Raw genomic sequence first — 24,269 nt, 5'->3', positions numbered from 1 at the left:
ACACTGTTCCTGCTGCAGGGATGAGGTGCAGCTTTCAAGATTATTCATATCATGTGTGGACCGTTCCCAGGCTGATACGCCTGCTGCAGCAAGTGAGAAATGCATAAGAAAAGAAGAGAGTGAGACTTTGTGGGCTTTTAATCTGTAGAGTTTATTTAGAAATGATGAGTGGATTTCACAATGAACCTGTCACAGGATTTAGTGTGTGTGTGTGTGTGTGTGTGTGTGTGTGTGTGTGTGTGTGTGTGTGTGTGTGTGTGCTGTCAGTTGATGAGCTGTAGCAGCTTGTTAGCTGGAGTTAACCTCTGAAACTAGTTTTCTTTTTCACTGCAACCACTCAAACCTACTCTCCTCAGGTCCCGCCTCCTCGGGTTACCAGAGCTGATTCTTTGCTATAATGTGTGTCTACATCATCAAATAACACAAAAGAGATATAAAGCTTTCCAAAAACATAAATGTTTTGCTTTTTAAGCCACACTTTGTACAGTAGAAATCTGGAAGAAAAAGCCTGCAAGGCAGCAGGTTCTCTCTCGAGTAAAATCCTGCAGCATGCGACATCACCATCTGCCTCCTGCTTCCACGCATCCTCTTGATGCACTGTAACCCAGTGCAGAGGTTAAAGGTCAGAGGACACGGGTGTGTGGCGGCTCCGTTCAGTAGCCCTTCATGTAAATGGATCCTGCATCGTCGTTATATTTGACCTGATAGATCATGATGAGGGTAATAATCAGGCCCAGCAGCTGTAAAGACAGGTAGGTGAACAGGTGGTGAGTTCACAGACAGGTGATGGAAATGCTGCTCTGATACTGCAGGGACGAACGTCCCCTCTGAGGAGGACTTAACAAGCATGTTGGTAGTTATGTGGAGGAAGATGTGCTGCCTGGATAAGCTTCCTATACACTGAGGTAAAGTTAATGCACTCTGAGCAAGAGTCACATTTTAATGCCGGACAGTGGACACGGTTCCAAACATTAGGTTAAATCAAAGATCTTCAAATATCTTGTTTGTTTGACCAATAGTCCACAATCCAAACAGATTGGTCCTGCAGTGCCAGCTGGTGTATTAAAGGGATTATTGCACTGTTAGGACCACGATCATGAAATGTGCAGGTAGGTGACCACAGTGATTAAAGGACAATGGAGTGATGACAGAGGAAGACTGCTTACTGCTATAACAGCAAATCCAAAGAGGAATCCCAACGTGATGCTGAAGCCGAAGTCAATTAGCCAAAGGAGAACTTCACTGCAGGACTGCAGGAAAGAAGGAAGAATGGTGATTGTCTGGAAACATAACTGACTGGCAGATTGGATGGTGTGTAGTGGCTGGCAGGTTGATTCAATACCATTGTGTAGATTTGATCTGGGCCTCTGGTTCCCTGCAAGAAAACAAGAGCAAAATGTGGAAGCAAGTTTTTTTCTGTAAAATGTAGAAAAAACATGCAGTCACCAGCCCTGTTTACTGGCACAAGTTGGGCCCCAGTGGCACCCTGATGTACCTAATGAAGTGACCATGACATTCAGTTATATTAGGGCTGCACAATTAGTCAGATTTTAACCTCAATTATGAGTTTTGGCTTCCCAGAACTAAATAAACATGAGTGATATTTAAAATGTGCTGTCGGGCCAATTAAACACAATGTGGTGAAAGGTGCACGGGGGGATCTCACAGCTTTGGCCATAACTGTGCAGCCATGTGTCATTATCCGAGCAGAGACACCGAAGGGTCAGAGTTTATGGAATTTCTGAATTCCTGACTGAGTGTTTTTGTTGAAGTACGCTTTCAAATGTGGACTGAAGGAAACGGTGAAGAATTTATAAACTAAATTCTTGAATTTCCACAAAATTTAAATCATTTAATCACGAAAAAGTTTCATGAACATAAACTTTTCCGTGAAGCGAGGTTCATTTCACATTCCCGTTCATTTTATAAAACCAACCTGAGGCCTGGATGTGCATTCAGCGTTGATGAATCCTCCGTAGCCTCCATATCCGGGACTGGAAGGCTTGCATCCACAGGAGTCGGGGATTTGATTGCCCCACTCGTGAGCGCTTGATTTTCCACAGCATTTCAACTGTTAACACATGAGAGGATGACTTAAAACAAAGGGAAAATATTCCTCAACAAAAATCTGCATTATTGTTTTTATCAGTGTGGTGACCATGATGTCATCATCACTGCAACACAATTCAGCCCAGAAAACGGTTAATAAAAGATTTTCTGTACGAGATGCAATCAAAAAGTTTCTCGACTCAAAGACAAAAACATGAAATTTGGCTGATCTCCCGTCTTTCTCTTATGGCCCATATCAAGCTTAACCCCTTGACCCCTGCATGTAGAAGTGCAGGCATGCAGACCCCCCCCATCTGAGACAGGGTTCTGTTTTATCTCCCAACAGATAAGACCGGCACATATATCTCGTTGACCTGTGTTTGACCTGTGTGGGGTGACTGGATTTCTGCCCAGCAACAGGAGCCTGTGAGGTCTGCCTCCTTCGGTCCTGTGGATTCCTCCCTGCACTGCTCCACGCAAGAACAAAATCATAACTGCCAACGAGAGCTCGGTCCGACCCACAAACCTGTTGTGTCCTCTGGATTAATTAGGTTGTACAGTGTGTGCGTTCATTAGACTGTTGGCATCAAGTTGTTCTGTAACACTGTGAGAAAACTGAGGGAAAACGTTCACCCTAAACAGCTGTGGCACGATCCACAACGAACCTGCTCATCACCACAATCTTCCCTCACCATCGACTCATCATATTTGGCTTCCTGTGAAAAGCTCTCATTTTGACACAGAGTGATCAGAAAAAGCTGCAGCCATTGATCCATCCAGAGGTGCTCAAGGACACGACCTTGAAGTGCAGTTTGGTCAAGTTCAGAATAGTTTTTTGCACTTGATCGTTTGATTGCATCTCGATATCTGTTACTGCAGATGCAGTAGGACTAACATAGAGGCTAATAGTGCAAAAAAAAACATTACAAATTCCTGCAGCTCCTCAAGTGTCATGCCATTTTGTTTCATGAGGAACTGCACTATTTCACCAGAGTACTTCTTTACTTCCGACATCATCTGCAAAAGAAAAAGAACATCTTTAGTGTTATTGCAGACAAATGAGAGAATATATTATCATCACGAAGAGAGAGAGCAGCCTGAACAAAGACATGTTCACTCTTGCTTCTGCTCTTGGTGCATCTTCACTTTCTTTCTTTATTTGTTTGAACCCCTCACATATTAATGCTAACCTTTTTTTTTTTAAAATGTCCCTTTAATCCCAAATATTGTGGCCAAAGAGGTCAGTTCAATGATCCAAACTCTTGGTGGTTATTAAAGTTGAGAGTTAAAAAAAAAAGAAAATGAAGGTAGCTGATCTCCAAGACAGAAAGAGAAGGCCAATAGTATGAAGGTGACAGATGCAGATACTAACTATCAGACTGATATATAAACAGTACAGTAATGGAGAGAAGAGCAGGATGAAGAAATAAAACAGATGACCTGGGGCCTACTGTTCGCTACATTGATGCCCATGTACAGCATGATGATCATTCCAACCCCCATGAAGGTTGCAAACTGGACAAAAAAACAATATTAAGAACATTCATAGACTTTTATTATTTATATTACTGTTTATGATCTGTGAAATCAGCAGCAGGTCTTTTTGATAAGGGGTCATACGTACTAGTTTGAGGGCAATGGGTTTCTCAGAGCAGGCGGCAAAGATTCCCAGGGAGGAGACGCAGAGGATGCCGATGGCTAACAGCCAACCCCAAACCAAGCCTGGCACATCAGCTGATGAGAGCTGCTCCTGCACGACAGACAATCAACACAGACACCGGATTCATCTGGAAGTTTCTCTCTTTTTTTGGGGGGGGGGGGGGGGGGGGGGGGGGCATGATTCTCCAGTCAGACTCTAACATCTATAGATATTGATTATAGATCGTTCTAAATCCTGAACCAGGCCATACCAGAGCCAACCTGCAGGGAGTTTTTCCTTCCCACTGTAACCAAGTGCTGCTCACTGGGGGGCGTTTTGACTCTTTTCTCTGTAACTGTTTGTTGTCATTTGGCACTATTTAATTTATGAAAAATATTAATTCATTTTTAATTTAATGGCAACAACACATAAGGAAAGATGCTGAACTGTGGCAGTTGCTATTTCATAGTTGATGGCAATAAAAGCTTTCTATTCTATTCTATTCTATTCTATTCTATTCTATTCTATTCTATATCACAAAATGTTGGGACAAAGCAACAAAGGGCTGAAAAAGGAACAACTGGAGGAAATTAGATGCACAAAGATGTGGTGTGTGGATGTGGGTTGCGAAGGGGAAGTAGCTGTAAATAATGTGCCTCATGTGAGGCTTCCCAGTTGAGTTTGTTTAGTTGCTGAATTGCACCACAAGGTGGCGCCTCCTTCCTTTTCTGTATGTGGAGCTGAGCGTCGCACACAGACGTCAGTATAACTCGTGCATGGTGGAGTTTGTGGGAGATGAGGTGTTGTATTGTTGATATTAATAAAGTATAACAAAGTATCCATGTGGAAGTTCCAGTTCCCATAAACACATCGTTGACCTAACAGGTTATCCTGCTGGAGAAAACACCCAGAGCTGCTGTTCGTTCATTTTACAGCTTCTGCAGAGTTACGGACTGGATTTACAACCGTATGTTAATTCCTCATATCTGATCATCCGGACGCTCCATCTGATCATTTCAGCTTTCACACTGCAAAATGATTCCTTCACACAACAATATAAATATGTAACATCTCCGACTTAAAGCATAATTCAGGTTTTTGGGACCAGGTTACATCGCAGTGTTCTCAGTTCTGGTTATTTAAACTCAGTTAGAGGATAAATCTAAACAACAACAACAACAACAAACAGAGATTGAAGGGCAGTAATGTTTGCTGTTCACCTGTTGGCTGCCAGATATGCTCACAAATCCATATATCAGGAAACCTCCCAGGATCTGAGGAAACACAATCACAGCACTTTAACAAAACTGGAGCGCCATGTACGGAGGATTCAGTGTGCCAATGAAATTCTTATTCTTTAAAAGATAAATGAACAGAAAATACACCGAGCATGCTAATATAACCAAAAAGGAAGCAAAGACAAATTTAGTTTGTTGTGTTTTAAAATACATCAGATTCTACAAATTTCCTCCAATCCCGGCTTTAGATCAATTTAAATTTCAATTTATTTTATTTATTGCTCAGTCAGCAGGTGGATTAGAATCAGTACACTAATTAATTTTTCTTAATTAACTCATGAAAAAAGTCTTTTACTTTTCTTTTTTCCCTCCCAACATAAATAATAAATGAAGGAAAGTGAACGTGAAGAGCCAAACACACTCACCGCAAACAGCACATTGAAAAAGATAAAAACACATTTGAGGCATCCGTTAATTTTACCCATCTTCACGTTTTAGACGTTCGCGGCTCAGAGGAGGTGAAGCAGCGCGAGTGTCGCTCAGAGATGTTGTGCAGCTTTGTGTGCGCTCAGAAACTCCCCACAGAGTGAAGCCAAACCCTGACACACACACACACACACACACACATATGTTTTACTTCTCATGAAATGCAGCTCATGAACAGGAAACAGACCAAATGAGTGTGCAGAAAAAACGTTTTGGATTTTTATGATTAACTAACTGCCTGTCGCTGCGTTTTCTGACCTGATCTCAGCTGGATTGTCAGCAAACTGGAGAACACTTGATAACAGCTAAACACTTGAACAGTACTAAACTGTGCTACAAGAAAAGAGAAGGAAAACCACCTTTTGTAGCGCAGTTCTGTTTATCGGGCCGCAGACCTGAAAGTGTCACTGAAAGCGATCCTGTTATTTCACAGAAGTCTAACAGGCAGATTATACGGCCAGCTGCTGCCACACAAGGTTTATTAAATAAGAGGGACAGTGAGGGTCAAAATACACCTGTAAAGATCTTTGAGGACAGATGTGGTACTCTGTCAGATAATCCAGTCTCTGCTCTAAATCATCCCAAAGGCGTCCCCTCGGGTTGAGGTCCCGACTCTGTGCAGTCAGCCCCCGGGGGTCCTTCAGTATGAATATTGTTGTATCTGGAAGGGACAGTCATGCCATGTGTTCACACCTGTTAATAAAATAAAACTTAATAATTATTAATTGCTTAATAATAAAGCTGAGTGTAATTCTGTTTAAGAATAGATTGCATTCATATAACATTTCACTGACAGAGAAATTTGATCAGTTTTGTTTTTCTTCTTTCAGGATGCGGTCCTGGTATCGAGTTTACCACCACCGGTGAGGTCATGTTTTTGTAGCGTTTGCGTGCGTGCATGTGTGTGTGTGTCATTCTGTCTGTAAACTCAAAAGGTTTTGAATGATAAAACAATACAATAAATCCAAGTGCTTCCTATCTAACATTTCATTTCAATTCAATTCAATTTTATTTATATAGAGCCAGATTGTTGTGGAAAAATACGTTGAGCCCTGAAACTAAACTGATTTTATGATGATTTATTGAAAGTAAGTTATAACCTTTGCAAAGGGATCAATAATGCACAAACAGTCTTTGCACCAGCATTGACCAAAGAGCAAAATAACCACAGTTCCTTTATCGTCATTGTGTTGATACAGTCTTGTTCTTTTAATCAATGTTGCCATTGATTAAAAAAACTGGATTAGATTCAACTGTTTTGTCAAATTTTAGGCCTATTTCTAGGCTCCCTTTTCTATCAAAAATCTTGGAAAAAGTCATTTATAGGCAACTGAAAGCCTTTTTAGCTGAAAATGATATCCTTGAAACTTTTCAGTCTGGTTTTAAGCCCCTCCATAGCACCGAGTCTGCCCTGCTAAGGGTGTTTAATGACATTTTCCTAACTACAGATGCGGGAGACTATGTGATTTTACTTCTTTTAGATCTAACGACTGCTTTTGACACAGTGGACCACAACATTTTAATTTCTCGTCTAGAATGTTGGGTGGGTATTCGGGGCACAGCTCTGGAGTGGTTCGGGTCATATTTGACCCAGAGAACATTTTCTGTTGGCCTAAACGATTTTAGATCATCCTGTGCACCTCTCGTGTGGGGTGCCTCAGGGCTCAACACTTGGACCACTACTGTTCTCTCTGTATTTGCTCCCCCTTGGTTCCATTCTTAGGAAGCATAAAATTGCCTTCCACTGCTATGCAGATGACACCCAGATTTACATGCCCCTAAAACAAAGTGATGCGAACGCCGTCCGCACACTAACGAAATGTCTCGATGACATCAAAGCTTGGATGGCTTCAAATTTCCTGAATTTTAATGATAAAAAGATGGAGGTCATCATCTTTGGTCCGGGCATCACGGGGAGGGTCACTTCTGTGGATCTGGGTTCTTTATCTCAATGTGCTAAGCCCACAGTCACAAATCTGGGTGTCAAAATGGACGCATCTGATTCTTGTTTTTTAAGTTATTCCACTGCAGAATAAGAACAGCTCACAGAAATCATCAAAAGCCCAAAATGTCCCTGACATTCATGCCTGTGATGAGTGGATGGGAACCCTAAAAGCCATTTTCCCCTCAGAAAAGCATCCCTCATCATCTTGCACAGTTATAAGAAGCAAATATGAACTCAGGGTCTCTCACAGGTTTAAACCAATAATAATCAAAGGCAGATAATTGAGGATATTAAATGATGTTGTTAGACGCCGAGCTCACTGAGAGGGTACTCTGCACACAATGCTTTAAAAAGTTCCCATGCTGCAGGCTGTTTGTGGGTGTGTGTGAGCTTTTGATGGTTGCGTGCTGGACTTTTTTTGTGTGTGGTTTTCACACCCTGAACAAAACTGTGGAAATTTAGAGTCTGCAAGACGCTGCTGCAGCTGCACTGCATCATTAAAGAAAGACCTCAGCAGTCTCCTCCTACAGGAAGGTCCTAACATAGAAACTCACCACCCACTTTATAGCTACACCTGCACGAACGTCTGATCAGCCCGTCAAATGGCAGTAACTCAGGATGAGGCTCAAACCGAGCTCTTAGCTGGAACAGGAAACTGTGACAACAATCCATACAAGCTCACCAAAACTGGACCACAGATTTGATTCAGTTTTTTTTAGATAGCACCAAATCACAGCAAGACCCTACAATAATACAGAGGAAACGACCCCCTATTAGCAGCACTTGCACAGCAGAGCTCTGTGAAAGCACCGACCCGTCTGAGTCTCAGCTTCTGCTGCCGCGTTCAGACGGCCGGGTCGACCCCAGCTTGTTTCAGTGCTTCAGGCTTCGGTCGTGTAATTAATATTTTCTCTGGGCTCAGCGGCCTGAACACAACCATGAAGACCACAGTGTCTCTGCAATAAGCAACACTCAGATTCACATTCATGGATGTCACACTAAAGCATCTCAAACTGGAAAGGAAAAATCGTCTCAAACGTGTTTTGGAGCCGTGACAAAGAGTTCGTTAGACTTCATCACCTCATTTAGCAGTTGATCAGTATCTGATCCATTGATCAGATACTGATCAATGGATCTGAGCCTTCATTGTGATTCAAAGATCTTAAAGATGTGAATCATTTCTGACTCAATATAGATACAGTGTTCCTAATAAAATGCTCCCCAAGTTACTTTGTACAGAACTGAGACTGTTTTATAAAAGCACCACAGAGGAAATATTATATTTACCTGTGCTTTATTTAAATTCACATGATGCAGTTTGATATAAATACTTTCACACCCTTCACATGGAAATCGTTTCATTCATAAACTGAAATAATGTGATATAAATTTCTATATGAATGAAGAAAGTTGCCATTTCTTGTCTGCGGGAACATCATCAGACGTTAGTGGAACATTTCTTGTAAATTAAATGTACATGTAAAGAAGCACTAATATGTTTTTTAGCTGTAAACATGAGTTTTTGGTTTTGGTGAGGAACTTTTCTCATATCGCAGCGTCTGAACCGCAGAGGCTGAAACGAGATGCCAGGAAGATAAAAGTAGGGCAGGGAAAGATCTCGCAGGCCTTTGTGCTGCTGTTAGTGGTTACTCAGAAATGGGTCGTGGTGTCAACACAGGTGCTACTCGTGGTGAGTCTTTAGTCTTGTAGATGTGTAACTTCCTCTGGACCGAAGCAAGGCAGCACACTGAAGCTCAGACTCTGACCAACGTGCTGCACATCATTAAAGACACGACACAAAGCAACACCTTCACCTTCAATCACGACCCAAGTCATTTATTTTCTCAGGTTATTCAGAAAACAAAAACTAATAATAATAATAACAATAAATCAAATAATTACTTTGGTCATTATTTTAGTTTTTAAAAAGTTAAAATAAAGTAAAACCAAGTAAAAAGCAGCAGTTACACCGTGATACACCGAGGTAACTCACACTGAGGGGGCGTGTCTCCGACGGGGTCTGTGTGTAGTTTGATCACCTCACAATAATTCAGCCTTTAGGATTGAGGATGCAGGCAGACGTCCTCCTGCTTCAGTGCAGGCAGATGAGAAGGACCGTCTCAGATTAAGGACCTGCCTCATCGTGATCCTCATCATTTGATTGGAGTCTTTTGATTTTAAACAACACTGAGCTTCGTCTCGTTCTCTCCACAGGACTTGATGCCACAGTTAACTCTCATCATTACTGCAGTTTCAAAAGTATTCAGTTCATGATTAATGATCGTTTGGCTCCTCTCAGGACTGTCAGTGTAGAAGCTCCTCCTAAAACACCAAAACTGTGAGAGATAATGTAGAAAATATAAACTACAAACTGACTGAAATCTATAAAAATGTACTTCATTGCTGCAACGATGAAGTAAAATTAGACAATCCTACATCTCCCAGATCCCAGTCCTACAGATCTGGATGAATTAATTAACTAATCAATTAGTTTTGCACCTCTTTACTTGATCCCACCCCCAACAAACTGTTCAAATTCGTGCTTCGTTGTTTTCATTATTTCCATCCACCTATTTTCTACCGCTGCTCTGAGGCTGGGTCACAGGAGCAGCAGCCCAGACCTCCTCAGACACAAACTCCTCGCCCATGAGGCGCCCTGCAGGTGTCCTAGTCAGATGCCCGATCCACCTCAGCTGCTCCTGTTCATGTGGAGTTCTTCCCACATAACCAAAGCTCTCACCCTGTGTCTAACAGCCACCCTTCAGAGAGCACTTATTCCTGCTGCTTGGATCCTCTGTTAGAGTCTCACACAGTCTCCCATCATCCCTGTGCTGCACACTCATGCTGCTCTTCCAGCCACATTTCATCTTTTCATTCATTCTGTTGGGTTTTAATTTTGCTCTATGAACAAAATGATGAAGCTTAGGGTAAACTGCAGGAAACGAGGGAATTAAATAATAAGTAGTAGCTGAAACAAATGATTAAATAATTAAATGAATAATTAAATTAGATAGAGAGCAGTAGTCACCAGGCTGACTTTCACAGCCTTTGAGAGATATGTTTATCTTATTTATGACCTTCCCAGTCTCTGGAAAAATATGTTTATCTTATCCTTGATGGTTTTGTCAAAACATGTATAGTTATGTAGGTGAAAGGGGATAAGTAAATGTCACCATGCCCTGTTATTAAGCAGGATAAAACCACCTTGTTATGATTAGGGAAGTGTAAGGGTGGGAAGGCGGGTGTTTCCCTTTTCAGGGCGCTATCAGTGCTGATTAAAAAGTTTGTGTCATGGACCAGTGATGGAAGGCCAAGTCTGAACCACAGCTCTCCCATCTGTTCTGATCTGACAGGGCTTGTAGATAGAGGTAATATAAAGTGTTGGGTTTAGCCTATAAAATTCGTTCTTCTCGGGGAGGGGTCACAGCTGACTGTTTCTATGGTCTGTGGTTTCCTGGTGACTGTGTTTTGTGTTGCAGTGCCACCCTGTGGTATGATGGAGAACTGCAGTTAATGTCCACATTATCTCAGATAATCGAATTTCCCAATTAGGGTGGACGAGACTAAGAGTCAGGCTTTCAAACGGATTAAAACTCTGTCTGGGTCTTTGATTAATTCATTCCTATGGAAGCAGTGAGGGTGGGCTTCCTGTTGGATAAATAATGAGAGCGTAATAATTCATATATTGCTGTTCTGAGGTCATATTTATGTCATTTTAACACCTGCTGAGGGTCAGATTCTTTTTATTATGTCCTGATAGATTAAAATATTTTTGATGAGCTCGTTTCCAGGTTCAAACTTCAACCTGCAGAATTTGGTTCATAATTTTATGACTGGAAAATAAATCAAAGTGATTCCAGCATCGACATTATTATGGTTACATTGTTCATTCAGTTTGTATTTATTTGTCTGATTAATAAATGTGTTTGTAAGTGAAGGTGAAAGAACTCTTTCATTCTGATTGCTCTGTTATCTTTAAAAATCATCTTTACTTTGACACGAGCAGTTTAAAAAAAAGACATTTCCAAAAAAGTGTGATTATTTTTCCAGACATTTTTTTCATTTTCTTCTACGAGCATCGACTCGTCCGCTGCATTTTATGTTTTTGTGTACAATGACCTTCATGAAGGAGGAAAAAACACACAAGTAAAAGTTCACAGTCGAGTACAGAGACAGATTTCCATGACTGCCGTGGGAATATAACTTACTAAATCATCACTGCACAGGATTTTTTTTATTTGAAAAGTCAGACAAAAACTCATTTACAGAAATCAGACATGCACAGTATCATTTCCATAAAGTGTGTGTAAAACACACTGAATCAGGGGGAGGAAGAGGAGGAGAGCTGCTTTCTTCCCCCAGCCATCCATCACAAAAACAATCCGATAGCACAGATTTCCTGCTTTTCTGTAATTAGAAATACCTTGTTATTCTCAAAATTGCCACTGGGGGGCGACATAAGCACAATTAGTGACTGTTCCCTCATTGGATAGAAACGTATTGATTTAATTATTTCTGAACACGATTATATAAATTTAACTCCAGGTAGGTTTTTGGTTTGGGAATGCAACAAAACTCAGACTAAAATGTCACGTTTCACTTTTTTTGACATTTTATTGGCTAAATAATTTACAAATATCTGACGTATTTGAAAAATAAATTTTTTACCAATGAATTTGATTTTCAGACCGAAACAAAAAGTGACTTTTTTGCAAAGCTTGAAATGCATTTTTACTTAATGTGGAAGTTGTAAATTTTATATCTGCAGTTCTGCTTCTTGGCAGCACATTTATCAGCTTCCTGCTTCAATTAAAGTCAGAGTTCACACACTTTTTCCTCTCGTTAAAATTACAATGCACACTATTCAAGTGGGATTCAAATTCTGGGAGGCCTTCTTCAGCTTTCTGCACCCACATGCTCTGCGGAGCCCTTATCCAGTGACTACCTGCAGCCTGAAATAATCAGCTGAGCTTCTACATTTCCTTACAGCTGCTGTGCTCCTCCCATAAACTGGTGGACTTAACTGCAGCACAGTTGTGTTTTGAAAAGAGACCCCCGTTATTCTGTCAGTGCTTTAAGACCTTTACAGGAAACCTTCAAACTGCTCACTTCACTGCAGTTTGACTTCTGTCCAGCAGGTGGAGTCGCTGCGTGACAAACTGTCAGTCCTCTGCTCCTCCTCTGGGTTTGAAGACATGATCATGTTTTTCTGCAGCAGTGGGGGTTGTTCTGTGTGTGTGTGTGTGTGTGTGTGTGTGTGCGTGCGTGCATGTTTAACCCCTACAGAACTTTCCCGAGTACACAAAAACAAAAATCTGTGTTGAAGGTGCGAGCCTCCACTTTCTGTCCTCAGTGATTTCATGTCTTTTATTAATAATGTTTAGTACAAACACACAAACAGCTGCAGATGGATGTTTATCAATGACAAACTAACATGGGGAGTTATTACCATTAAAGAAAGTGATTTAATCACTGAACGCACACTCGCTCTAATCATAAGGACTTCAGGTACTTTTATTTTGGAGGGAACACAGATTAAACAAATTTAAATATGATTTCCCATGCTCCTTAGCAGCAGAGGCGGCGCTGAATGGATACAGCAGATTACTGTAGAGCGGACCGACAGACACTGGAAAATGTGTGTGTGGATATTATGTTTGCAAGCACAGAGAGAAAGTGTGTGTGTGTGTGTGTGTGTGTGTGTGTGTGTGTTAGCCAGAGGAGCAGCAGCCTCCAGCAGGTGTGGCCTGTGGCTCGTCATCAACGATCTGTACACCCCGCCTACTCGATGCCGATTGGCTGGCTCCGTTGCCCTTCAACCTCTCCTCGGCCTGAGCCGTTTCCATCATCCCTGAAAACACAGCAGACGAGTTTACACAGAGTTTCCTACAGACTTAGAGTTTCTGCGCACACACAGTGTACTGCCTGAAGCATCACTCCCCCATCCACATCACTGAATACAGGTGTTCCAGTCACTCCATGGCCACAGGTGTGTAAGCCCAGGCACCTAGGCATGCAGACTGCTTCTATTATCTAACAAACTGGGAACAACAGCAACTCAGTCATGAAGTGGTAGGTCATGTAAAATCACAGAGTGGGGTCAGAGGATGCTGAGGGTCATAGCGCACAGAGGTCACCAACTTTCTGCAGAGTCAGTCACTACAGACCTCCAACCTTCATGTGGCCTTCAGATCAGCTCAAGAACAGTGAGAGCTTCATGGATGGGTTTCCATGAGAGCTGCATTATTTATTATTTTAGATGACAAAAACCTTTTGACAAATTAACAGAAATCACTCACTGGCCAGTTTGTTAGGTACACCTTTTCAGCATTACCACAAATATCTAATCAACCAATGTGATGGCAGCAATTCAGCACATTTAGGTATGCAAACACAGTCCAGACGACCTGTTGGAGTTCAGTCCAACAGAGCATCTGTGGGACAAACCTGCAGGACCTGCGTGAGGCTCTCAGGATGATACGGACCACAGCCTCCCGACGAGACGTTTCTGAATCTATGCCATTAAGAAGGCATAACGGGGTCAAATCCACAATTAACTAGGTGTACCTAATAAAGTGTCCAGTTAGTGTATATAAAGACTAAAATTTAGATTTTCTAAATGTGTTACTTTAATTAAAATATAGCTGCATTTCTTTTCAAAGTTCATTCCTATATGCAAAAACACTATCTTCAGTGCAGAGCGGGGTACAAAACTCTCCATCTGAACACGTCACAGCACACACCGCCACCTGGTGCCCTGGAGGTGTAACTGCAGAGCGACGCCACCGTTAAAGAAGGCCGTGAAGTGAGATCCGGGGCATTCATTTCTAAAAAACAAACTTCTTCATGCAACCTGACTTGGAAAAAATGTCCTAATTAAAATGTTTGATTCTGAACATAAATTTAAATTTCCATTAAAGAAACATCACAAAGGTTACTGAGTACGGCGCTAATCAGAGTTCTCAGAAGAAAAAGCAGAACCGTGGTGCATCTTTACTTACCTACTATCATGCCTTCCACCTTTATATTACAATCATTACTAAGGATATAATTAATTAAACTAAATTAATGTGACATGGATAAGCTGCCAGCTAAATAAGGAGTCAACAACAAGGAAAACACCAAATTAATGAGTAATTTATGTCCATTTAAAGCAGAAACATCTTGTTAAAGTTTATAGATATAAAGTTTGCTGCTCTTTGATTTTTCGATTGATGCACCAAAACAGAAAAAGGACAAAAAAAAAAAGAAAATATTGAAGACGTTTATAAAGAAACAGTTTTAATCCCATATGTGAGGAAACTCTGTGTCGGTCTTACTTTTACAGAGATCCAGGAAGAGCTCCTCGATGCCTTTATTTAGCTTGGCTGATGTGTGGTAGTGTTTGGCTCCCACCGACTCGGCGTAACTGCACACAAACACAAGCCGGAGAGCTCAAACTCAATTCAGGCTCAGAGGACGTCGTCACTGCTCACAGCCGAGCAGCTCAGCGTGGAGAACATAACACAATGATGGTGTTATTTATATAATAATGAATAACAAACAGCAGTTGTTACCTCTCAGCCTCTTCCACTGAAACATGTCTGTCTTTGTCCAAATCAATTTTATTACCTGCACAGAAACAAAACAAACATTTAGGACTTTTATGTAACACGAGTCACAGCATCAGCAGGAAACTAAGATTAGCAGCTGTAGTCAACCAAAGATCATCTTGTTATCACACATCACATCATCTCTACATGACGGATGAGTTTTCATCCACCTGTGCTCTTTTCCTGTTCGTGGAGGCAGCTCTCTAAGCAGAAATGCCCAGACTTCCCTCCCTCCACCCGGCCACCTCCTCCAGCTCTTCTGGGGGAATCACAGAGACATTCCTGAACTTTTCCTTTCAATGCAGGAGTAGCAGCTCTGCTCTGAGCTCCTCCTGAATGGCCCCACCTCTGAGAGAGAGCCAAGACAAACCTATTTTCTCATCCTTTCAGTCACTACCAGAGCTCAAAGCCATCTTGTAGGAATGTAGCTCGACTGGTAAATCACCAGCTTTCCTTTCGCACCAACCAGCACCAGCGTCCAGCAGCTCATTTCCAAACTGGAGTAAATACCCTTTTTCTGACTGAGAACCATGGCCTCAGACCTGAAGGTGCACACACTCTTCACAGCCACTTCACATTTGACCCCACGCCAGTGCAAGCTGGAGGCCGTTGCTCGGTGATGCCAGAGAACCATATCACCTGCTAAAAGCAGAGATGGGACCCTGACCTCCACCCCTCCATAAAAACTATGAATAAAGGCCGCGACAGAGAGCAGCCCCGTGGGAGTCCCACGTCCACTGAGAATGAGTGTGACTTATTGCCATCAATGCAAACCGAGCTCACTGCAGCTGTACAAGGACCAGATGTCACACAACGAGCCCGATACCCCCACACTCCTGAAGGACCTCCAACAGCAGGGACGTGGTCGAAAGCCTTCATGCATCCACAAAACACTTACTGGCCGGCCAACTCCCACACAGCCTCCAGTTAGTCCAGTGTTCCACAACCAGGATGAAAACTGCGTTCCTGCCATTCCCGCGTTCCTCGTGAATCCGAGGTTGCACCAACACAGACCCTCCAGTATCTCCATATCTCAGCGCAGACCTTCAAGATGACACTCGCCATTTTAAAGGATGGGAACAGGGATTCAGGGATTTTTGGACAGAAAGCTACAGCGAGCACCTTCACTCTGTACAATCATTTGCTCCACTGATATAAATACTTTTATAACGGTCGTCTCTTTCCAGCTGCAAATCTAAGATCGAGTTCATGTTCACTCTCTTCTAGCTCTGTTTGGGTCGCCACCAGCCGCTGAGGGAAACATTTACCTTCTGAAGTGTACTGAGGATTATTTTTGTTGTTTTTAAAGCACAACACTGTGAACAAGATGCAGAACTACTGAGTGTTAAAGCTGAGTCACCTCATGTTAGCTGCATGCAAATCCACCCAAGCTGACTGTGACGCCTGTTTATAGATGCAAACACCCACAGTAATGATTTGAATGTTGCAGGCATCTGAACTGTGAACTGGATTTAACGGGTACGTTAACGATCCGGCACGGAGGGCGCCTCATGTGACGTGGTTTCTTAATTAAAACCAAAATCACATTTCCAAACAGCAGATTTGAGAACTGCAGCTCTGACGCTGCACGATCGGGTCCAAACACATGACAAACACAACATCATCATCAACGTAATCCAGTTACAACACAGCACAAATTTCTCCCACGAAGCTGACAGGGACCAACAACATGACAGGCAGCAGCTATGGCAACGGGAGCAACAGAAGAGGCCCAAACATCCAGTTTGCGTGACATGAAATCTTAAAAACAAACACTGCTCATGAGGCTTTTTTTTTTGTTTTTCTTTTCAGCTTCTGTGTTTACAAGCAACAGGCCTCAAATCTATTTCTATTAAAGAAACATTTCACTTTAATTCAGACAATTTATTTCCAATGAATGTGTCTGTTGTGTCTGTAGGGCTGAAAAATGAAGCCAGTGTGTGAGCGCCAAAAAACTGCAGTTCCTCTACATGTCCACTAGAGGCTCCAGCAGTGAGTCAGTCCCCATAGACTTCCATGTTAAAACATCACAGAAGAAATAAACATGTTTACAGCCTGATACAAAAAATATCAGACTTTAATTTTCAAATTTATTTTCATATCTTGATAACTTATTTGTTTGGATTTTGTTAAAGCTTAAAGTTCACATTAGGGGCGTGGCCTCTGAGTGACAGGTGGCCGTAGCTGCTAGCTGTCTGCTGGGCTTCCCCAACTGGACCTCTGGACTGTTGGGGCCAATTTAATGCAATTATCCGACCAATAATGCAGTTTACTGTGCAGTTAATTATACTAACAAGCAACATTTGTATGGACCACGTTTACACACTGTCCAGTAAATGAAGTTAAAATTTGACTGTTTTCCCCACTAATCGTTTAACCTTCAAGTGACCATCCATTTATGTATCGCTGTGATATTTAATCATAAAAATTTCCCCTCTTCTAATCTTAATGGATACAGAAACAAGAGTTCCTGCTGCAGAAGCCTTGAGGCAGATATTGAACACCAAAAGCAACCGTGGGAACGGCTGAATTCAGAGAGGCGAGTCTGGTCCACTCCTTTAAGAATCAAAATGATTGAAGACAATAATTAGACCATTTTTCCTGAATAGCAGAAACACACTAAAGAAAACTCACCTATTTAAAACCAAAATGCTCCTTTAAACTTTCAATAACTGATATTTGCCCACTTGTTTGTTTTTTAGAGCTGATATATGAGGTTATTTATTTCCATAAAGAAATGGTTCACTTTGACAGATGTTTGTATCCATGTGCTGAATTTAAGACTAACGCTCTCTTTTAGCTCCTTCACCAGCCTTTCTGATAACTTACCTACTATACATAAACAAATCTCGTTCCCCAACATTTTCCTCAACTCTTTCACCCAGTTCTTCACCTGCAACGACAGGAAAACAGGTTCAACGAATGCTTCAGAAAAACCAAGATGCTTAGAGAGGAACTGAAAGAGCTTCGATAGCAGGAGCAAATATGATCATAATTAACAATCTGATAAACTAGGAGTGTAACGTCTGAAGGATGACAGACAAACTCAACTTTTTATTTCTCTTTTCTAAGATATAAACTCTGCCTTAATGTTTAATCATGGACCTGATCATAAACCAGAAATACACCGATTACTGTTTTCAGTTCTGATTGCCAAAACCTTACCAGGTAATTCAGATCCTAAAAACTATAACTAGCAGCAATGCAGCAGAGCTGCTTACACTCGGTTTTAGAGTTTACGTTGTGTAAAAACAGACACTGGATTTCCTGGATGGCGTGTAAAGCTTCATACAGGGTATGGATAAAAGGCCACGTCGCTGGTTTTCCGCTGGTTTTTAGTTTTAAAGGTAAAGAAACTGTAAGAGTTTAGCTTCCAGGGCTGCTTTGTTATTTTGTAACAAACGTTCATCAGAAACAACGACCTCAACGCTTCAGCAAATTCATCATAAAGGTTCTCGTTTCTTCTTCAGCTTAAAATCAATGAGTGACTTTAATCAACAGAAACATTTTTTTATATCTAAAGTGAAACAAACAGCAGAGTCCAGACTGCAGAGTTAAAAGTGTTCCTGTTATATACATGAAACCTGGTTTTATGGTGATGGCTCATTAACGTACCTTCTGAAAGGAGTCTTCGTCTGTTATGTCGTACACTAGTATGGCTCCATTGGAGTCTCTGTAGTAGATGGGACCTAACGCGTGGAAACGCTCCTGACCCGCCGTGTCCTGCACAGTCAAACACAGTGAACACCTGAACAGCTGTGAGGAGCTCAGCGCAGTAACAACTGCTGCAAACGCTGCCTTACCCATATGGCGAGGTTTACTCTTTTTCCTGTGATGTTCAGCTTCTTTGTGAGGAAGGACGCCTGCAGAGGAAGACGAGGGCGCGGTTATTATAACCATCATCGAATAAATTTATCACACTGACTGAAGAATGAGCTCAATGAGTGAAAATACTACAGCACACAGATTAATACGTTATTGTATCAATTATATTAATACAGCGGATTAAATACTAAACAAGATACACGAATGCAAAGATCTGGAAATCTCATAAACCAATATTTCATTCACAATTCCAAAAAATTAAAGAAAAATATGATTTCATCTTGGATTCGACCGCAGTAACGGGGCCGTGTTTCCCACTGTGCTTTAACAACAGCCCGTAAACATCTGGGATCTGAGGAGAGCAGCTGCTGGAATTCTGGGAGAGGAATGTTGTCCCGTTCTTGTCTCATAGAGGATTCCAGCTGCTGAACAGTCCTGGGTCTGACTCTGTCCTGTTCAGCACTCGGACTCGTCTACTACGCCGCCGTGCTGCTGGGATAGCTGCAGGACGCGCTTTAGCATCGTCCTGCTGAAATATGAAGCTACAGAGCTACATCTGAAACCTGCATCCACCGTTCAGCATTGATGGAGCCTTTCCAGATGTGCCAGCTCCACAGGTACTGATGCCCCCCCCCCCCCCCCCCCCCCCCCCCCCCCCCCCCCCCCCCTCCCCATCCCATCCCATCAGAAGGGCAGGCTTTGAACTGAGCTCTGATAACAAGCTGGATGCTCCCACTCCTCTTTAGCCTGGAGGACGTGGGGTCCATGTTTGACCTCAGTCTGACCTCAGAACAGTTTTCCACTTTGAGCTTCATCCCAGAGAAGACGGCAGCGTTTCTGCATCATGTGGACGATTGGCTTCCTCTCTGCGTGGTGGAGCTTTAACTTGTGATTGTGGACCGTGATCACAGTGATTTCTGGACACATTCCTGAGCCCACGCGGTGATCTCCATGACAGTCGGGCCTGTTTTTAATGCAGCGCTCCCGAGGACCTGAAGTTCACAGATATCCAATACTGATTTTCAGCAGATTTCTCCAGATTCTCTGAATCTTTTTATATTAGTACTGCAGATGATGACATATTCAAAGTCTTCACAATTTTAACATTATTCTGAAACTGCTTAATGCAGCTTTTTGCAGATTGGTGGAGCTCTGAGCAGCTCTGTCTCTCTAAGATGCTCTCTTTATACCCCACCGTGTCTTTGACCTGAGGCCGATTAACCTAATTAGCAGTGAAATGTTCCTCCAGCTGTTTTTCAGTCCCGCTTTCTTTTCCAGCCAAATTTAAAATGACCTCATTTTTTTTATTAAAATGATGCATTTTTTCATTTTAAACACGTGACATTTTTTCTGTGTTCTAATGTGAATAAAATATCTGTTTATGATATTTAAAAATCAATGCATTTTGTTTTTAATTATATTTCACTGGGGTTGTAAATTCAAAATAAAAGCTTTATAAAATAAAATAAAAATAGACAATAAACACAGAAAGTAATCACAGGTGAAATAAATAGGTTTTTACAGTTTGGGGCAGTCTAACATGATAATAGTTTATACTCGCAGATCATTTTGAAACTGTGTTATACTGAAACTGTTTCTGGTGGGTGCGCGTCATTTAACCAGAAGTTAAGCCAAAGATTTACAAGCATCTCTGTAGAAATCAGCCTTCTGCAACAGCTTTTGTAACTTCTCACATTTTACCAAAGAACATCTGAGAGTTTCACTTCAGCCTGTGAACTGATTTCAGCCCACAGTCAAGAATAAGCAACCAAAGACCAAAGTCCTGCTGGGCAACAGGTCGTGGTTTTTTTCCAGTCGTGTACGATTTATGGAGGCGTTCTCTGGGAAAGTCAGAACCCAGATTAAGATTTTAACGTCAGCAGCAGAGTTTATGTGAAGCTGGAGGGAGCAGAGGGCGGAGGATGAGGAGAGATTTATGGTGGAGCTGAGAGTGGGGCTGTAACAGTCTCAGGAATTAGTTTGTAACTGTGAATGTGGCGTGGGTCAGCTGACTGCGCTGCTCGTTGAGCGCTCTGACCTCTGAGGTTTAAACCTCAGATCACCAACCCTGTCAAAAAATAAAATCAATATGTAGATGATTAATTCCCCTACTTGTTTACTTTCCTATTTCATTTTCCAGGCTGTTTATTTATTTATTATGCCCATTTGAAAATTTTGTATTTGTTTTCCTTTTGAGCATTTCCTCTGTTTTCTTCCCCAAACATAATTATTTTAAGAGAAACGTTTGCTAAATAACTGAAGCGCTGAGCTAATCCAGCTGAAAATAAATGTGTGTTAATGTTGCACTCAGCTGTACACTTATCACACCAATCAGTTACTTGAAAATAACCACCGGTTGAACCAGTTTTACCTTTTTAATCTAACACTTTGGTCCTGGAGAAACCGACACTACAGCAGGTGAAACAAACTGCAGGAAGTGGTTTAAGCTCCTTAGACTCAGAGATGGCCATCAGTGACCCTGCTGAGAAACACCATTAAATCCTTCTGAACTGACAGAGGATGAATGGAAAAATCTGTACAAACAGCCACTTCTGTTTCCAGTCCCATGACAAACCATGACAGTTTAATAACCCAGAGCTCGAGCTGCTCAAAACAAACCATCACCAGCCTTGGGAAGTTTCTCCCAATCTGCATCTGCTGATCCTCTCATCTAAAGCCGAGCGCACTAAGACGCATCGTTTAAGATTCTCCTCTAATCATTCATCTCCTGCCAGCAGACTCTCTGGAATCAGCTGGGATGCCTCTACATCACATGTCAGTGAGAGTAGACCTGAGCCCTGCAGCTGTGAGGCCGCAGATCATTCACAAGACCATGTGACTGCGCTGCTGACCACGAAGCACCCGGAGCGGTCGTTGGTCACCACCCGCCCAGCCTCACAGAGGGTCCTCAAAAAGCCGAGGCCAGAAAGGAAACACAAAGACCACATTTTTATTCTGTGACTTTAGTCTGTGGTGAACCCACATCCTGCTCCGGTGCGCAAGGAGTGACAGCCTACACATCCCAGAATGCCTTTCAGCAACTCCACACATCTTCATCGAGGGCCGTTTTACGCGCTAAAAGTGGAAACTGCCAAACCAGCGCAGGTCGTTACTGCCTCTTTCTGGTGCTGGGCGAGTTCACTTTACCTTCAGCAATGAAATCAAGATCATTTCTTTTATGAAGCTCTCATTTTGTCAGATCATAAATCAACCCCACCCGTTTACTGTGCAGCTTTGCACCTTCGCCCGTCAATAAAAGCTCAAACTCACTCAAAGAGTGTCTCTGCTCAGCAAGATGGATCTGAGGGAGGTAAAGGTGTCTGCAGGTGAGCCTCTAGAAGGATCTGCAGCTTCAGAGGGACTCATCTTTTCTGCTGCTTTCAGCTCACCACTGCACAGTCAAAAACACCTGCTGGTCAGGGCGTAGGTACGTCTCCCCAACCACCTCTACCTCATGTTTGTTTTGGCTTTTTTATTCAAATTACATTTAAAGTTTAAAGAAATCCCCCTATAAAGAAAGTGTGGTGACTCATCAAGATCACAGTCAGGGATGGGCTGATCCAGCGCTTGGACCGGATATCGACCTGATCCGGACCCACACAGCGGGATCAGTGGGAGCGCTAATGCGGCGGCTGTCAGAAGCTCAGATGGCGTTTTCCTCGCCGCAGACGGAGGCTGGAGGAACGCCTGTAAGTCATTAGCAGCAACATGGAAACACTGCAGAGGACCTTCTGCTCCTCAGTGAGATGTTTCTGGAACCTGAGCAGCACAGTTACACCTGCAGCAGAGTCCTGACCACACCTGGAGCGGTCTGGACTCTTGTAACACAAGCCTGTGTTACAAGAGTCAGTTATATGTGTGGATGCTGAAACTATAGCAGTGTGGTTTCAATATACTTTGACTCTCTGATAATCATGTGTGATTGGAAAGGTATCACAAATCACTCCGACCATCATCGACCTCTGACATCATCATCCAAAGACATAACACTATGACGAGTGAGAGGCGGATCTGACTGAGAAACCGGGACGTCACATGTTCATAAAGTAGCCAATTAGCCTATGGCCAGTCACCAGGTAGCCCCACCTGAAATCAGCCCCAGCTTTCTTGTCCTTTTTTACTCTAAGGCAAGGGCGTAGGCATGAGTTTACTATTGGGGGGGGGCACATATTGGAAACCTGACAGATCCGTAAATACTCTGAGGTGGGACAAATGCACCTACCTCCAATATTGGCGGGGGACATGCCCCCCCCCCCGGTTCCTACACCTGTGCTCTAAGGTGACCATAATTTACAAAATGAACATCATGTTGAATTCAGGAAGACTTTAAACTACAGACTGAGACCACAAAGTCATCAGAAAAGCGATTCGTGAGCACACAGAAGTCGTTAGAAGAGGGGCTGTTTTCCCATAGACTTCTGTTCAATCAGCAGGAGTCTGCCCCTGCTGGCCATTGGAAAGAATTTTTTTTTAAATTTACCTTTCATTTATTTAAGCTTTTATTTTTTATGATGAAACAGGTTTTGAAACTCCATCACCTTCACCTGCTCCACTCCCTGTGCCTGACTCAGTGCACTGGAGCAGAGAGGACGGAGGTGCTGCTGAAACCAGACATGCATTAAAACCGTATTTCAGCCCCCAGCAGCCAGGTCTCCTGACCTCTTTCCTCACGCTTCCTGTCTCTGCTGTACCAATAAAACCCACAGAAATGCTCTTTTAAAGCGTTCGGGGGCTTCCTGTGGGGCTACGGCTACTATTTGCCCCGTCGTGACAGCCGTGCTGAGAGCACCTGAGAGTGACGTCAAGTGTATTTCTGGTTGTTTATGATGGTAAATCTCCCGGAAAAAACACCTGACTTTCACCTCCGTCATCGGATCCGGTTACAGTCACAACGTTTCGCAATAACCCCGCTCTCAGGGGAGGTTTGGGGGGGAGAGGGGCTCGGGAACACACAGCCCCCCCACCCCGCCGCAGAGCGCGGTGACAGGCACGAGCCCCTCTTACCTGTAGAGTTGTGATGTGTTTGTCGTTAAATTTGTTCTCGCAGTATCTGAGCACCAGCGACGTCTTCCCCACGCAGCCTTCCCCGAGCAGCACCACCTTGAACGAATAGGTCTTGCCGCTGTTCGCCGCCCCTCCTGCCGCCATGGCTGGCACTTAAAACAAATCCTCCGCTTTTTTGTCCGGAAAAACGGGGGTTTCACAGCTAGCACTGCTAATGCTAACCCAGTCGGAAATGAAGTCCTGCGCAGCTCACATCGGCTTCCGACTTCAAAAAGAAGCTAAAATCATGAGAGAGACAGTGCGACAGCACACACGGACCCGACTTTTATCAGAATCTGCCCGCAGCTCGGAGGGAGACCGGTCCAAAACCGGAGACAGGTCCCGTTTCAGCCTGTAGCCAATGCCTGCTTTTTCACCCAACTAATGGCGTCTCTCTCTGCTAACAGTTAGCCGGCTAGCTCAACTAAAGATCGTCTGAGTGCGGAGGAATG

The 24,269-nt window shown here is 42.8% G+C and overlaps 2 protein-coding genes across 4 annotated transcripts; both read right to left on the bottom strand.

Moving 5' to 3' along the window:
- Nucleotides 1-215: 215 nt before the first annotated feature.
- rab21 (RAB21, member RAS oncogene family) lies at nt 216-24,269 on the bottom strand. 3 transcript variants are annotated; one of them, XM_030720103.1, is made up of 8 exons: nt 23,779-24,269; nt 18,753-18,812; nt 18,565-18,672; nt 17,779-17,842; nt 14,914-14,968; nt 14,677-14,765; nt 13,055-13,208; nt 216-238 (listed from the first exon to the last, which is right to left on the bottom strand). In XM_030720103.1, the coding sequence occupies exons 1-7, from the start codon at nt 23,920-23,922 to the stop codon at nt 13,069-13,071; spliced, it is 660 nt and encodes a 219-aa protein (XP_030575963.1). In that variant the 5' UTR covers nt 23,923-24,269; the 3' UTR covers nt 216-238; nt 13,055-13,068. The 3 variants fall into 3 exon arrangements, with proteins under 3 accessions (XP_030575963.1, XP_030575962.1, XP_030575961.1); XM_030720102.1 differs by lacking the exon at nt 216-238 and adding an exon at nt 11,573-12,617 and having other exon boundaries at nt 13,035-13,208; nt 23,779-24,267; XM_030720101.1 differs by lacking the exon at nt 216-238 and having other exon boundaries at nt 11,573-13,208; nt 23,779-24,266.
- LOC115773390 (tetraspanin-8-like) lies at nt 269-5,478 on the bottom strand. Its single transcript, XM_030720100.1, has 9 exons — nt 5,352-5,478; nt 4,909-4,962; nt 3,674-3,799; nt 3,490-3,564; nt 2,977-3,066; nt 1,937-2,071; nt 1,343-1,375; nt 1,167-1,250; nt 269-740 (listed from the first exon to the last, which is right to left on the bottom strand). The coding sequence occupies exons 1-9, from the start codon at nt 5,409-5,411 to the stop codon at nt 654-656; spliced, it is 744 nt and encodes a 247-aa protein (XP_030575960.1). The 5' UTR covers nt 5,412-5,478; the 3' UTR covers nt 269-653.

Source organism: Archocentrus centrarchus, chromosome 23 (genome assembly GCF_007364275.1).
Source record: "Archocentrus centrarchus isolate MPI-CPG fArcCen1 chromosome 23, fArcCen1, whole genome shotgun sequence".
Taxonomy (NCBI): Eukaryota; Metazoa; Chordata; class Actinopteri; order Cichliformes; family Cichlidae; genus Archocentrus; species Archocentrus centrarchus.
The sequence above is the reverse complement of the archived record's forward strand: the minus strand, read 5'-3'. Positions and strand labels throughout refer to the sequence as shown.